Genomic DNA, 16690 nt, shown 5'->3' with positions numbered 1-16690 from the left:
TTATTTTTTTTCTTGTTTTTTTTGTGTTTTTTTTTTTTAAGGGAAGGGGATGTGTAGTGATGTATTGGTTTGTATGTAAAAGAAGAATGCTATGACATCAGGGGCAGTGGAATGTTGGGGCAGGCTGTGACTGGGGATTGGAATGTTTTCATATGAAAGGTCAGAGTTGTGCCGGTTTGGGGATGGCAAGCTCATGTATCTCTGTCTGTACATTATAACTGGAAATAAACTTTTAAGGAAAGAACAAGAAGAGCCAGTGTACTTACTTCAGCCGGCTTGAGCTCCGTGCGACTTGGCAGCTGCACTTGGCACTGACCTCCAGGGGTGGGGGGGGGGGGCGGGGTTAAAGATGACTTATGGATTGAAAACATGTGCTGCAGAATTCCTTGAGTGTCCAGAAGTTCTAAAGCAGCAATAAAAATGTTAAGGTAACTCTGGTGGTTAATGTTCCTGCTGGAGAGATATTGGAGTTTTGTCTAGTGGCAGGCTTCACGTTTGATTCATAAAGTAGCACAGAAGGTTAAGGTGCCTGGTGTAAAGAACGTGTACCATGCAGATCACAGAACTGAAGTGTGAGTAAACTATGAGTAGCACCATAAAAATGAAGTATATGTCAGGAAGGGGCTATGGAAAGATGGAGGCCACTGTTGGGGGGTGGCAGGGGGGAATTCGTGCAGAAGGAGGTTATTTGGGGGTGCCAAAAAAGGCTTCAGACCAGCACCACCAGCACTCAAGACGGCCTCGAGCACAAAGAATAGTGTGGTGTTGCTATGGATAGAGAAATAGACAAACCATATGCTTACAACCCCTTTTTCCGACTGTCTTAGTGGCTGGGCCAATAAAGCTAGTGGGCATTGTTTTATCTGTTTATCATTTTCCCTCAAGAGACATGCTGAGTTCTCATAGTGCATTCTTTGTGTTACAGATGCTACAATTGCGGTGGCCTTGATCATCATGCTAAGGAATGCAATCTACCTCCCCAGCCAAAGAAGTGCCATTACTGTCAGAGCGTCATGCATATGGTGGCCAACTGCCCTCACAAGACTGCTCCACAGCCTCCAGCGGGCTCTCAGGGAAGACACGAAGCAGAACCCCAGCCTTCCACTTCCACATTGCCAAGGGAAGGCAGCGGGCGCAGCGTCTATTCATCTCCATCGCAATCCCAGGAGGGGGCAGCGGAGGCCTCCGAGCGGTCAGGCAGGCCGCCGCAGGAAGCTCCCTTGCCCAGGGTAACCATATCTCCGGAGGAGCTTCGTAGAAAAGGGCCTTCTGTGCAAAAGAGAAAAAAAACTTAAAGCGATGTCCTTCAGGCATGTTCCTCACGTCTACCTCACGCCAGTACAGGTGAAGTCATTCTCACTATCGGCAGCGGCCCTGGAATTCTTACTACTGCGGTGGAACTGGAACTGTGAAGTACGCGAACAGACACCTCCTTCCAAGCAAATGGCAAGGGCGCGCGGCGGGGTGCCCGGTGTTCTCTTTTACTTGTGCAGGTGTGTAAGTGCTCACACTAGCTGACAGATGCGAAAGCTGCTCTCCTTGCTCCCGAACCCCACAAATAAAAGCTCAGTAAACAAAGAAGGTTTTTTGTCGAACCGTGGTATGAAGTTGCGCACAGTGGTTATTTGCAGCTTTTCTGAAATCCTCCGCAAAGGGGTAAGGACTTTAGGATAAATCGGAACATTCCCCTTCGCTTGATTAAGGCATTTAATTCTCTGCGTGACAGCAATATTTAAGCCGTCGGATGTCTTTGGATGCGCCTTCCACGACTGACGTTTTTTTCTAAACTATAGATGCGTGACCATATCTTATGTGCCACCTGCGTGCGAACCAAAGGAACTGAAAATGGAAAGCTGCCCGTGTATTTTTACCATGAACATCTCCTAACACTTCTGGTGTTCTAAATTTGGCTTCTTTGTGAAACCCGAGGGTGTTTTTATGTTTTCTAAGGAAATTTCTGTAGGACACGTCCTGGACCCTCACACAATGTTACCGTTTAGAAGTAAAAGACAATGATTGTTTTAATGACCATGCTTACATATCATATGCTGACTTGCATAATGTAAATTGATTGTGATTTAGACTGTCAACTGAGTTAAAGATGTACAATTTTAACTGGTAAATACAGTGTTCTGGAGCCACCCAGGATGACATGTGCCAGGTAAATGCCCAAGCAGCAGAGTCCAAGGCCATTGTTTCTATTTGTAACTCCCCCCTATGATGCAACTCGAGGGGTAGCTAGCACCATCTCTGTTCTTTCGTGGGCCGAGACACTCCGACCTCTACAGTGTGTGTGCCAAAGCATAGATGTATGTGCTCACGTAATTTTGATGTGTGATAGCATTTTGGGCATTAATGTAACTCCCCTTGCTATTGCTCGCAGTTAAGTGCAGAGGTTTAACGTTCATACGTGAATATGTAATCTCAAGATCACTAGCAGTGTTTACAAGAGCTTGGTCTCTGAATCTAAAACGACAATATGCATATGCAAACAATGAGCCTGGGTGCCCGGTCATGCTGTGCCTGGCTTGTGGGAGCCCGGTAGGCCAGTGTGCATCAGCTAAGATAATCACAGGGACGCAAACTGCCCTATTGAATTTAATATAGCACACGCATCATTATCTGATGATCACGATATTTAAGTCGTCCATGCCTAGTCAGGGAGGGCGTTTCTACTGTTGCTGCTGTGTTAGTGTACAACAGAAGCAGGCCGGCTGCCTGCATGTGCCACACTTCAAAAACTTGAATTCCTTGACCGTGCTTGTGATGAACTCTTTGCTTTTCTACCGCTCCTCTCTGCGCGCTACAATGCAACGCTTGCCTTTGACGATATTGAATGTGATGTATCTATAGAGATGTGTGCCCTTTTTCTACATGGAGGCCTGCACGTTTATTTTAAGTTGGCAGACCGGTTAGCGCAGCATTTAAGCAAGCGTGAGACGAGGTAAAGTAGTAAAAAAGACAAGCATTCGAGGCCACCTTGAAAACGTAAAACCAAAGTTTCTTTGGATATATCAAAGTACAAATGGTGGACTCCAAAATTGGGCATTCCTTGTTAAGATACAAGTAGAATAAAGTTCGGCTCTCAGGCAGTCGTGAAACCCAAATGTGCATTCATGTAGATTGCTGCAATGTGCAGTTGTTTGTGCATCATGCCAGCCTGAACTACTAAAGAGCACATACCAAACCTAGCTTGTGGTAAAACAAAGTAGGTTTTATTTTTGTACATTAAGAAGTTCTCACTACTACATAACTTACTCAGGACAAGGAACCTTGCTCAGGGAATATACCATATAATTGTTTTTTCTTTGTGCAGTATAGTCTACAGACCTGCTTATTCAAATCAAATCAAACCAAATAGACACAGGCCTTTGTATCTATGAGTATTATGTACTGCCATTAGTAACTACCTCTGACTTTGACATACACCCATGATTCTGATAATCAAGTAGACTTTTTTTATATTTTAAGTTCATGTGATGACAAAGTTGAAGTGTAATTTCTGTACTGATTTACTTATGTGAATGTCTAATCATTTTTGTATTTACATTTACCTAAGCGACAAAGTAAGAACAACTGTTGGGTTTACAGCAAAAGGCTACCTCATATGTACTGTATAGCATACATTTGTGCTGCTCAAGCCTTAACGGTTACTTTGGGTCCTATGGTACATACCTTTTCTATTGTGTACTTATAACTGTATTATGATTTGTTCTGATTCTCTACCAGTGCGCCAATCACAATGCCACATCAAGGCCAGGTGTAATAAATAGTCTTGTAGAAGGGCAGTGATGGGAAAATGAGAGCGAAGATGAACTGGCAGATGGGCATTAAGATAGCTGTTCTCCGAGGAGGAAAAATATTAAGTATTGTTGGCAAAAGAACTTACTTTTAGTATTATCGCTCTGTTTTACCAGCCTGAGCAAACAATTGTAGTTTTAAGATAGACTTTTCCTTTTTTTTTTTTTTTTTTACTTTCAGTGCATTGGTGAGTGAAAATGTTTTAAATGCCATGGTGCTGGAGCTTGAACAAATACAGAATAAAAGCCTGCTTAATTAATTTTGATTGGAAACAGGCAAAGTTGGGTTTGTGACTAAACTCCAATAAAGATATGTCCGTCCGTTCAGAGAGTAAGTTGTCCCAGAAGCAACTTTTGTGAGCAATCAAAAATGTAGAAATTTAATGCTAAAATGTACACCAAGATACCTTCATCTAATCTCTCTGTAGCAAAGACCTCAAGACTGGTCTATCTGAAGTACCAACAAGTTGATGACCTGGGCTTTTAAGGTCACTAAAAAGCCCAGGGAAGTACACATAGTCCCGATTAGCTACATTTAATAGCTTTTGGAATTCTGTTGCGGTCACTTAAGAGGTGGCAGGATTTTTTCTATATGAGGCAACGTTTTCAGTGCATTTAAGTATTTTTCGCCATATTGTGTATAGCCATATTCATAGTGTAGAGGTCTACTTTTTTCTGTTGGTATTGACCAAGAATCGATTGAACAAATGTGAGCATTAAACTGCAATCATAAAAGTAGCTAATTCATTAATTCATCTAATGAAAAAAAACAGAGGGGCAATAACTATTAATGAGATAAAATTATTTTGCATAACGGCACATATTGAATGCAGTACTTCGTTTATCATGTCAGCAATATTTGTAGAACGGTTGCCATTGTTTATAGGCATCGAGCACTGTGCCCAACAATGGTGTCCGCCACAGAACATATACCTCCATGTATCTGACTTCTAATTCTTATGAGATTCATTAGTTTCATTTATATTTATGGTTACACACTTCATTTTTGTATTGCTCACATAAGATTCCTCAATTGTCTTTCCCTTCCACTGAAAAGCATATATTGAACTGTGCGTGTTAGGATATATGAACATAACTGAGAAATATTTTAATTAAAATATATGAATTGCAATGTCCTCCTTTATATCTAACTTGGGATATTTTACCTTACTTGATCTCTTCCCCAAAGTTACCTTAAAATGTTTATCAGTCAAAAGATCCCTTGCTTTTGGAGACAAGACATTAAATTATATATTAAACTTGGTAATAGGATGCCCGTGTTAACTGCACCAAAATGTGTATTTGACAAAACACAATTTCATAGGTCTCAATCCAAAGTACTGTCAACGGCAGTGGTCCATCCTCTCTTCCAAAAGTTGCATGTTTGTTCCTACTTAGGTGTCTGACATTTGGAACTTTCCAGCCACCTGATTGAATGGCTGAAGCGAGAACCATTATTGTCCTTTCTGCAGCCCACTGAAATGCCACAGCACATTGGCTTTTTGGAGGGCTAGCTGTGGCTATAAGTTTCATTTTGTGAAGGACGTTTTAGGTCCTTAGGAGGATGGTAAATTACTTTCCTGCTGATCACATACGTGCTGAACTGAGACCACTTGAACTGGTGGTTGTATGCATCCGATAGTTGAAAACTGATACTTTACATGATACATTTCTTAGAGGGCTTTCAACCTAAAAATGCCGACTGCCTTCACGCCATTACTCTGAATCTTAGAAACGGAGTCCCATGCATGTCCCCAAATCTTAAGATTGCCATCCCTAAAGACTTCCCCAGCTTTGTAGGAATTTTGGTTAACGCCAGACCTAAAAACACAAGTTATAGGATGCCAAAATGTTTTTGACTTCATGTTCGACCTGAAGAGAGGGTTTGTGATGCTATAGGTCTTCTCCATTAGACTTGTTTTTAAAGATTTAATGAGGACATTCAAAATGGGGGCAGTCGTAAAAATAAAGACCATTTCTTCCAATCAGATATATCTTTGTCCTCACGCAGCTGCCTCATTGTCATCAAATTCGTTTTTTCTCTGTAGTTTCCTGTCTGTTATCAGGTGGAGGTTATTTATCACACCCTGCTGCCCGCACTGATTTAGGCAGAATCAGAAGTTGTCGGATCTCAACTGATCTGTGCTTTGAGATATCAGGTTCTTTGGAGAGCAAATGGTTACTCTCTGAATGTATAAACCAGACATTCTACAAAGTACCCCAGCCAATGAAGCAAAATCTTTGAATTAGGGAGTCAGTATTGCAAGTATTTATACTGTAGGGTTCTTTTTACTCACAGGATTTTGTGATTCCTCGCACAAAACTGTGCTGAGAAAACACAATGGAGTTGGTTATCGTTTTAGTTTAGACTACATTAAGAATATTTCTCCATGGTTCCTGACGTTAAGAGAATTGTCCTCAAAAAGGTAATTATAACTAAACTTGGTAGCATTTCCCCAAAAAGATGGCAATGGGAGCAATTCAAGTTCCTCAGAAAATAAGTACGAGAGGAGTAGCAAGCAGCTGGCAAGAACAAGATTACCTACCAGTCAAAAGGTCGTTAATGGGTCTCCATACACCAAAGACATCTTTTGGATAAACCTCTTGCTGTGCCGCAGCTTTATGAGCAGTCTTTAATGAAACTACATAATCAGTGGTGCAAATTGTTTTACCCGTTCGCCCACGATTTTCCCAGTGCAAATCAGAGATTGTGGGAAATGTTATGGCCACTATTTAGAAGTGAGGTAACTCAGAAGCATAACATTGTGATGCGGATCCAGGGTCATAGGTTTTTGCCTGATTTAGCCTTTCTTTTCTTCGAACAGAGTATAATTAGCATCAGTTGCGTTTACTGCAAGTTTCTGCAGTTACTGGTTCGCAGTAATTGTCCTCAGCATTTTGCCAGTGGTAGTGGGTGTTCCAGGACTTGATGTAGTATTGCATAATGTTTATTACTCGAAAGAAGACAGTTATGATTATCTCATTATTGCCCATTCAACGCTTTTCTATTGGACTCTAAATGAGGCCCCAGTAGAAGAGACTCGAAGTGCACACAAAATTCGTTTCAAGCGCGGTCCAGTATAAACTTGTAGTGCACTTCAGATTGAAGTTGAAATAAAATAATTTCCCAGAATTTAAATGAGATCACACTTAGAGGACGATATATATCACATGGGATTTTCATATCATAAGACATTGCATTTATGGCCAGTTACAAAGTTAATGGTTACCAGTTGTGCCCTTGTTGGGACAGAACCATTTTATGCTAAGGTTCTGCAACTGGTGTAGATGGGTTAAATTAGATTCACACTATTTATAACTTGGGCAAAACATTTAAAGTAAAAGGGCAGTGTGAGTCATAGTTACTTCACAGCAGCATATTTGCCAACTCCAAAGAACTTAAACAAACACACACACACACACTCTTTGATCCTTTGTTTTTTGCAATACTGAAAGTGGTTGAGAGCATTTGATTTTGTTTCTTGTTTGTGGTATACCAGAGAGCGTTCATTTTCTCTTTAGTGCCCTAAAATGTTGCATGCACCGTGTAACATTCATTGTATGATTTTAATTATATAGACATGGGAAATCTCATTAAGTCTTGCAAAGTAATTTAAATTAATTTATCTGTTTTCTGTAAAGAATTTTTTATCATAAATATATATGCGATTTCATACGTTTTTATAGATGTAGAGCTAACTGGATTAAGGCAAGTGGCTAAATGCATGTATAGATGCACCATCCTTACCTCTTAAATATTCTTAGGAGACTGTATTGTGTTTGTAAATCCGGAAGAAAGACTGTTTAAGTGGCTGGACCATACCCATTTCAGGAATCTACAGCTGCTCAAAGACGAGGCAGACTTTATTGAACAGCCAAGCAGTGCATTGATAGAACTTTCTAAAATGACTTCCACTACATGACGCTGGTGACTACAATTATTTAAATTTAGTGTCGAGGGCAGTACATTTTCTGATCTCCTATGTGATCAACAATGTTTAGTAATGCCCTGTGTAATGCATTATTGTTGATCACTTTTTGGAGGCTGGTTTATTCATATTTTTATTGGCAGTAGAAATATATTGCAGCACCAAAACATTAGTAAATTTACTATTGTTTCCAGCAAACACAGTTTTAGAGGTTCCAGCTTTATGAAAATGGTATTGACTACCTCTTGGGTCACAACTTTAGTAACGGCTGGTTGGCAAGAACGAACTGGCTCGAACCTAGTATGCATTGTCTACCAAATAATATTAATAGTAATAACCATAATAGAGACCAAAGTAAACACTGATTTATGTATGTTTTTAAATACTGTATTATTTAGTGTTTTAAATTATCTAATGTAGAATAGATACCTCATGTTCCATTTGATGCCTACCTGTTTACCAGATAAACTAATATATCACTTGAAGTGTATGTTTTAAAGAGAAAACAAAACAGAGAATGGAAGTGTCCAAAGTTATTTCACCTGTTTACATTCTTCTCGATCAATCAAAACGCACTGAATGCCTTTCTGCATATCATGTTTTTATTGTATCATTCCATGCCTGTGTCCTTTTATTTCTATCAATCATGAATATAGTGAGGTTTAAAAGATTTACTTAAGTATACAAAATTAAATAAAACTTATAACATTGACATTTACCATGGTGCTTTTCCTGCAACTTTTTTGTCTTGTGGCTTATTTAAAGAAAATGGTATTGAGGGCACAAGTTGAGAATACACGCAGGTAGACGGCGTCCAGCCACTATCTTCCCAACGGTGGACGCCGCCTACCATACCAAACGTTTGGGCCCCACAGAAATATGCTAGGTTTTCAGACTCCAGGACACGTTCAGCAGCTTCTGCATGTTGTCTGCTATCATTCCGAGTAGCAGTGTGCAGGCGGGGTGGGGGCTTATCACACATGTGAGAAGGAGCCCCCTCCATTATCGGTAAGCCTGGAAACCCTGCCCCCGCCCCCCAATTGCCTCACATCACAGGGGTGAGGGTGGGGGGCGCTCTGTTACGCCCACAATCAGGCCTTCTTTTGTTGGAGTATTCTGGCTGGGAACTATTGGGAGCCTCACACCTACATTCAGTGGAGGGGAAACAAAGGCCCACAGCTTATCACTTCGCAGGTACTTAAGAGAAGCATGCCTTTGACTTTGTTCAGACCCTGTGTATAAGAGATATGCATGCACTGTAAGAATGGCAGACCTATTGCTCTGTCCCAGTATGTACACAAACATAAATGCCACTGTTTTGTTTTATTTCTTTTATAGCCCCATGGCGCTACTCTTTTCCAATGCAGGGAGTCAGAGCACTTAACATCACACCTACATATTGTACATTGACAGTAAATCATATGTGTGTAAATCAATGTGTAGGATGTTTTGCATAAGACAGTGAGGGTTAAAAGGTGAAGGAGCTACGTGTCCTTCATAGCTCACTGTGCTGTTTAAGAAAGATTACTATTTATGAACTGCAAGTAACAAAAGGATCTCTGTGTTAAAACTAGTATCCCATTTACATAAAATATAAATCTGCTATTTGTGTGGCACATGATATGCTTTGCAGGAGACATATTAACCCTCTATGATACTTTGATTCAAAACTGGGTCTAGGCAGAACACAGACCTCTACATCAAATATGTTAGCCACCAGAGTTATCTTACGGTTAATATTATGTTCTGAGATTTAGTTGCCACACAGAGATCACTGCAGCAGGTGCCTTAGCTCCATAAGATCATTTAAAATGCAGCGTTTGCAACCAATTATGCAGGGCAAATTTACAGCCACATTTCTCTTTGTTGACTAATGTATACGTTCTGGCCCAGAGTGTGCGTCGGGCTTTGTCACTTTTTGGCACAACCTCATTGTAAAATAAAATCTGATTTGTAGGATATTGTAATGTGCCAAATGTACTCAATGTGTGATGTCTTAAGATCTGATGTCACATCATGTGAGGGCACGGGTTGTGATGCCTCCTCATGTGATGCCTTGTGCATTGTTACATGCCATGATGTCACACACTGATGTCATGTAGCATGATGTCACTTGCATACTGCATAACTTGGTTAGTCCCCCCACTTCTTTTTTAGGACTTGTGCCCTGATGGAATTCCCTGATGCGAAACTTCTTGTGTGCATTGAGAATATTTGTCATACTCTATGCGCCCTAATGGTCTTAGCTGCCTTTATGTTCTGTGTATCTTTCCGTTTTGGACCATGTTCAACTAGAAGGTGAGTTGTAAAGTACCTGTCACTCCACTGTAATTTTTTAAGAATGACTTGTTGATGATGGATACTCTTAGAACCACTGTTGTATGTATGCCCAATTACAGTGAGTATTTATAATACTTGAAAAGTAATTGAGAATTGTGGATGCAACTGAAATGCATGTATGTAGCAGCTGATTAGGACGCTTAACGAAAGCCAGCAAGATGAGTTGGCAAGTTAATACATCTCTTGCAGAGGTCTGGATACAACCTACGGGTCAGTTTCTCATCCTTCTGAGACTAATTTAGTCTGGCTTCCTTCTGAGGTAAATACAAATACTTTGGTGATATTATCTATCCTGCTTTGAGGCTTAAGTAATTTAAGTACTGTGTAACATGTTGATTATTATTTGTTTACCTTCTAATGTTTTTGCAGTGGTATGGGAGGGAACCCAGTAATCAACTAAACTTTAAAATAAAATTAATTTGAAAGACTAAACAAAAAAAAAAAACAAGGCCATTCCTCTACAACTGTCAAGTTTTGTTCTTCGCTGAAGCAGCTGCGTGAGCTCTAGGAGGGTGATTTGGGTTGCTTGAAGGATGTCAAGTGGGTGTAGGAATGGATTGGGGATGGGTGTTGGCCTGTAGGTATCCCAGGGGAGGTGACTTTCCAGGCGGGGTCCCGGCTTATTCATTTAAAGCTGCTGCACCGGGCATACTATGCATGCACTTGGCTCCAGGTGATGGGAGGTGTGATTCAAATGTTTACCCGACGGGCTATGGGCAGCAGGGTACACTGATGCACATAATTTGGGGGTGCTTGTGGGTGAGGCCCTTCTGTGAGGGTTTCAGCGTAGCCTGTTGGGGACAGTGGTGGAGGCCATGTTGCTTACTCCCCAGGTGGTATGCCTGGGTCTCTGGGATGAGGCAGCTTTATAGATAGAAGCTTCTTGCTCTACAAAGTGGCACTGCTGCTACCGGGAGAGATGTGTTGCAGTATTGGGGCTGTGCAATGCTCCTGACGTTGCGGGCCTTGGAAGCTAAAAAGGAGAGATGCAGGCGAGCAAAGGTTCGGATCTACCAGGCGCATGATTGCCCCTGGAATTTGAAATTGCTGAGGAATAGGAGAGACAGGTGGATTCAAGGGGAGCAGAGTCTCCTGGGACAGTTTGGGGAGTGGGTAGGCCCGATGATTTCCCATTGGACTCTACAGACTGATTGTTCTTTTTGTGTTTACAGTCTGGATCAATCGGAAATTGCTACATGATGATCTGTTTGGATACCTGTGCGTCAGAAAAACTATTTCCCCAAAAAGTTTTATTCTTATCTGTTATTCGTGGTCTCTTCTTTTGGGAATTTTGGCCACGATTAAGGCTTAATCCTTTTAGAGGTGCTTGCTGTCAGGACTCCCTATTTTGGTCAACTTGCTACTTCTGCTCATTCTGAATCAGTGTACCTAGGTGAACTGCGACAATTGTTTGAATAGATATTGAGCCACTAGTAAGAAAGCAGATGTGTTGCACTTTTATTTATTTACGTAATATACTCCAAGGTTCTATAGGATTCCTTATTGACAAATCAACATGGAGTTAATCATGAGATCGAGCAAGTCGTAATCAATTTGTGAAGACTATTCACACAGTCCATTTAAGAGCCATTTAATAAAAGGAAGACCTTACTTTACTCTAGCCCTTATTATTGTGAGACAGTTAATAACAGAGCCCTGGATACCCTCACCATTGATTAGCATGCTATAAAAGGACCGATAACAGAAGTTACATTCTGTTTAAAAAAAAAAATATTTAACACCTGATAAATGTTTTATTTTCCATAGTTTGTTTTTATAAATACAGTAGAAAACGACAGAACAAATAAATCCACCACAGTGATCAACCAGAGTTGAAATTGGTGAATCAAAAGCACCTACAGACGACATACACCCGCCACAAACAAAACTGTATGAAAATAGAAGGTGTCCCTGTTACTTATAAATCTCAAAACACTGACATTAGCTGATGATCTCCAGAACACAGTACTAAAATTAGAAATCTTCCAATCAAGTGAGCCTCTCACTGTATGTAGGCAAAGATAATTTCGCACAGGTGTTTGTGTCACACCACCAACTGAAGCTTCTCATAAAATAGTGTGCCTGTCACCACATTGAACAGGCAGCATACAACGATGAAAATAGCTCTTCATTGAATGGTGTGCTGGTCCCCTCATTGAACAGGGAGCATACATCAGTGAAAACTAACTGCAGTGTATCCACAGGGCTACCGAGTACCGGTTGGCCCAGCTCCTCAAAATGATCACCACCAAGCCACAGTATGTTCTCTCACAGGTCAAAAGGGCTAGAGCTCTGACCAGGCTTTCCCAACCTTGCAAGATGTCCACCAAAAAACCCATGTTGCATTCTCTCAAAAGCGAGTAGAGCACATTCTAATTCACGGCCCACTCAGACGCTTTGTTTACCTTCTCTGGCCTCTGTGAAGTGCATCTGCATTCCTGCAGCATCCACAAACATTTCAAGGAAACCTACTAGCTGCTTTGTGCTCATTGTAATCTGATCGGACAAAACTGCAAACATCAAGATCCGAATGTATTGATCCTGCTATTTGCTATTCCACCAATTGAAGTGAACTGCTGGTTTAATACAGGAAAGTCAAGACCTCTGCTGGAGTGGGGATCTCAGTTTAAATATCAGTTAACTCGGAGAAACCCTCACTGTTTCACTCTGGGCCAGTGGATCTTTGGCGTTTGTTGAAATTACCCAGAAGCTGTTCATCAATTAATTTATCATCACAAGTTCAATAGTGCCTTCAGTCCGTAATGGGAATAGGTGTGAGTTTTAAAAGCTTTAATAATCAAATCTTTGAGTAGCTCATTTTTATTAGAATCAATATATAAGTTCATCAAAAATCATTCATTAGTTTGTCAGAAATAAAGATATCAAAGAAATGCATTAAGTGCATTCTGTAAAGGAAAAAATCCCCATTCTAAGAATGAGGATGGTTAGAAAAGGTACCAGAATCCATAAAGAATTCCAGAATTGGAGAGAAGAATAAGCATAAAGCTTTGACATCAAATATCAGCTGAATAATTCAATAAGTAAATCACAGCTGAACTTTTCAGAAAGGTTCAAGAAACTCAATGGATTCTCAGCATGAGAAGCGTATGGCATGGGCAAGAGAAAGTGGTAAATGAATGAGGTAACCTACTCAAGGAACACACATTATTGAAGAAACTACAATCTAATATTTTGCAACATGTTGCAGCTTCTTTCCTCTGTCAGCCAATCAGCTGTCATTGCTCTTCTGGGGAAAAGGATCACTCCTTCGTCTTCTTACCAGGAATACAATAGTCCACAGATGGCAATGTTAGATGAAACATTTTTATCAAATACAAAGTTTATGCTTATAAGGTTTCTCACCATTCATTTTCCTCTAGAAAATTGTAGCTTAAAGTATAAACTTTTATATTACCTCATTAAAAGACAAGTTGCTTACTCATTACTTAAGTGTGCCTTGTGCACGTAGAAACATTTGCACAGTTAAAAGAAAACATTTTAAGCAACTGTTGTACATTATGAAAAATATATCTATGGGAAAGGCAGGAAAAATATTTAACCAGATCAGCTTGTCAGTAAATGCTGCTTCAGCTATTCAGTCCTAGTACATGTAAATATGACTACCCGCTAAGTTTCTTTGTATTTAAAAACACTTGTTTTGTTTTAAAGCCTATGTGTTAATTCTGCAAGTTATTGCATTATTTTTCTTGACATTTAAAACACACTCGCAACCTCCCCCTCTGATCATAAATTCTTCACAATTGAATCTTTAATGTTCACCCTCCTCTTCAGTTGAGTCTTTTCTCTTTCTTTTTAAACAGATTCCTTTAATCTCTTGTATTCTCTAACTGATGTGATCATTCCGTTCATTCTCCCTCTGTTTTTCTCTTTGCTCTTTCGTTAATCAAGATAGGATTTTACAAAGGTATTAAATGTTAATAAGGCCAGGAAGCAAGCACCAATAATTAGTATAGGTACTAGTATTACTTTAATAATCCCTCCTCCAGGTGTTGTGAACCAGTTACCAATTGCAGAAGCTCCTTTACCTAAACTCTCTAAAACATTAGTGGTTTCTATTGATATTCAGGTTTCAGATCAGAAATGTTCTTTGTATTTTCTAAAATTTTCTTACTGTTGTCTGGTATATACTGTAGGTGCAGCAATGCTGAGCATTCAGCATCTTGCATACTCCACCTTTCTCTGCGAGCAAAATGTCTAGTGCTAAGCGATTTTGTAGAACCACTGATCTAATAACCACTAATTCTCCGTTAGCAACTAATAAAGCTCGAGAAGGACTATTTGCTAATTTGTCTGCTACTGTTGAAATCTTTCTATTCTTTTTGTCATTTAAGACCACTCCCACTGGTGGGATGATCACTCCAAAAATGTTTCCAACGAGTTGTGTTCCATCACTTATACTACATGTGTGTCTGTTTAATGGAGTCATTGTCAAAGCATCTATAGTACTTATGTAATACATCTTCAAAAACAGCAGAGCTGAATAACAAATACCCTCCCAAACAGCCAGTAATTTAACATAAGCATCCTGTCCACAAACAAAGTAAACTCTAGGTATGACTGTCTCTTGTAAAAATTGCCATGAGCCTCCTGATTATTCAGATGTGTTCACAATTACTATTTCCTACAGGTCTCCTTCTAAGTGGGTTTCTTATTCTGAAAGCACTTATTTTACCCTTATCTCTACTGTATAATTTCAATTTAGTTTCTTCCTCAAATCTTCCTCCTTTTTCCAAACATTTTTCAAAACTTCTTCATTGTTTTTTTTTTTTACTGTGTGAAATGTGTGCCCTTCTGTCTTCTAACATCATGATGAATGTTTTCTCTAATGGTCTCAATAGACAGGTCAAATTGTTTCATATTCCTTAAGTGTGTATGGGTAAGAATGGTCTAAAATAATGCCAGCCTGTCCCCATTCAATTCAGTAATATTCAAAATGTTCCTGTCTATATATCAAGCAAAGTATTACATGTGATTGTATATGACAAAGGTATGTGATGATATGTCACCTCCCTCCGCCGCTGATGAAGGTACGTGTGCACACACAAGGTTTTTGCATCTAAAGCTTGTGTGTATTCTTCAACTAACATAGATCAAACATTTGTTGTGTTATATTCGTTCATGTAGTATACAAAAGAAGCTTTCACTTTATCTTCATCTTATAAATGTGCAGTTGTCATGTTAATAAATGTAGATTTCTCGGTCTCTGATGTGAAGTGTAACACTAAAAATAATGCTGTTACTACTAATACTGCTACTAAAAATGTAATAACCATAATAATCTTGCATCTAGCTCTTGTTAGGAAACCCATGTTTGTCTAAAGTCAGATCATTAAAATATTGCAGCAAGTAAAGTCACTAATCCTGTTTCAGACTTTTGCACTAAACAGTTTCTCAGTTTTTCTTCATTTTTCTTTGTGGTTAGTTTTAGCGTTGTTTATAGCAATTTTCATATAATTATCCCCAACCCTACTCTGTTGCCTTATTCAGTGTTATCGCTACTCTTCTTCTGCAGGCTTGGGCCTTGGCAAATCTTAATTTTATTTGTCAACTTATCATGCTTTATTTTCAGCATGTTTCACTTTTCATTCCATGAAGTTTTTCAGACAACTTTGTTTCAAAAATTATTTTTCAGCGGCTTTTTCCCAATACTGTTTTTAGTGTGACATCATTGATGTTCAAACTGTTCTGAACTCACATCAATAAAATCTGATATTGGGACATTTAGCAGTTAATCCACATAGTAAGTCCATTAAGATGAAGAATACCTTCAATAAGATACTCTCGCTCTTTTGGATCTCCCTGGTGCCTGTTGATCTCCTTCTTCTGTGCCACTTACACCACTTTATTCGGTCTCTTCAGCAATTGTTGGCGTCATGCGTTCCACTAACACAATTGAGCTCAGTTTCTTCCGATCATAACTTTGTGGCTATTCAGCATTGTAAGGGACTCTTCTTGATCCAGTACTTGTCCCTTCACCTGGATCTTCTGAACGTTCTGGTGGTACCTCAACTGTCATTTCAGGTTGTGTTCTGGTTTCTTCCATTTCACCAGAAACTTCAGTTCCACCTTGTGAAATCACAGCAATCTGGACTGGTGCGACTGTCTGTGGATCTTCACCACTTTCTCTATCCTGCTGTTGTGGTCTTTGCAGTATTGCTCCTTGCAGGGTAGTAGCTTGCAGTGGTACTGTCACCAGTGCTCTTGGTTCTGGCTCTTTATATAGGTCCTTTGTCCTCTGGGCATGGAATGCATGCACCCAGTTTGGTACTTCGGCACACTTAACACCAGTATTCGTTATTAAAATCACTTGGCAGGGGCCTTTCCATCTTTGTTATAAGCACAACTACCTCATGTGTTTTGCAGTGATCACTTCAACCTGTAGAGAAACACACTGCCTCACATCAGCCAGTCCTTTGCAGTAGTTGAGTATCATGTCCGTGATGTTCACAAGTGCATTCGCAGGTACAGCAGGCAATCTCATTGCATGCCCCATAAGGATTTCTTGCAGTGATAATCCTGTCTTCCTGTCAGGCATGCTTTGGAGATTCAGTAACATCAAAAGCAAAACATCAGGCCATTTCAGTGAAGTGGATGCAAAAA

The 16690-nt window shown here is 39.9% G+C and overlaps 1 protein-coding gene across 2 annotated transcripts in view; it reads left to right on the top strand.

Moving 5' to 3' along the window:
- LIN28B (lin-28 homolog B) overlaps positions 1–16690 on the top strand; it is a 507166-nt gene that overhangs the window by 474788 nt on the left and 15688 nt on the right. The window contains exon 4 of one of the 2 annotated variants that reach the window (XM_069235415.1): positions 926–8447. The exons of the other annotated variant lie outside the window; for it this stretch is intronic. Coding sequence (XP_069091516.1) covers positions 926–1295 — 370 coding nt within the window. The 3' untranslated portion in view covers positions 1296–8447. Of the gene's footprint in view, positions 1–925; positions 8448–16690 lie in introns of those variants that run through there. 2 annotated transcript variants of the gene reach the window in all.

Source organism: Pleurodeles waltl, chromosome 5 (assembly GCF_031143425.1).
Source record: "Pleurodeles waltl isolate 20211129_DDA chromosome 5, aPleWal1.hap1.20221129, whole genome shotgun sequence".
Taxonomy (NCBI): Eukaryota; Metazoa; Chordata; class Amphibia; order Caudata; family Salamandridae; genus Pleurodeles; species Pleurodeles waltl.
This window is presented reverse-complemented; position numbering and strand designations above follow the sequence as displayed.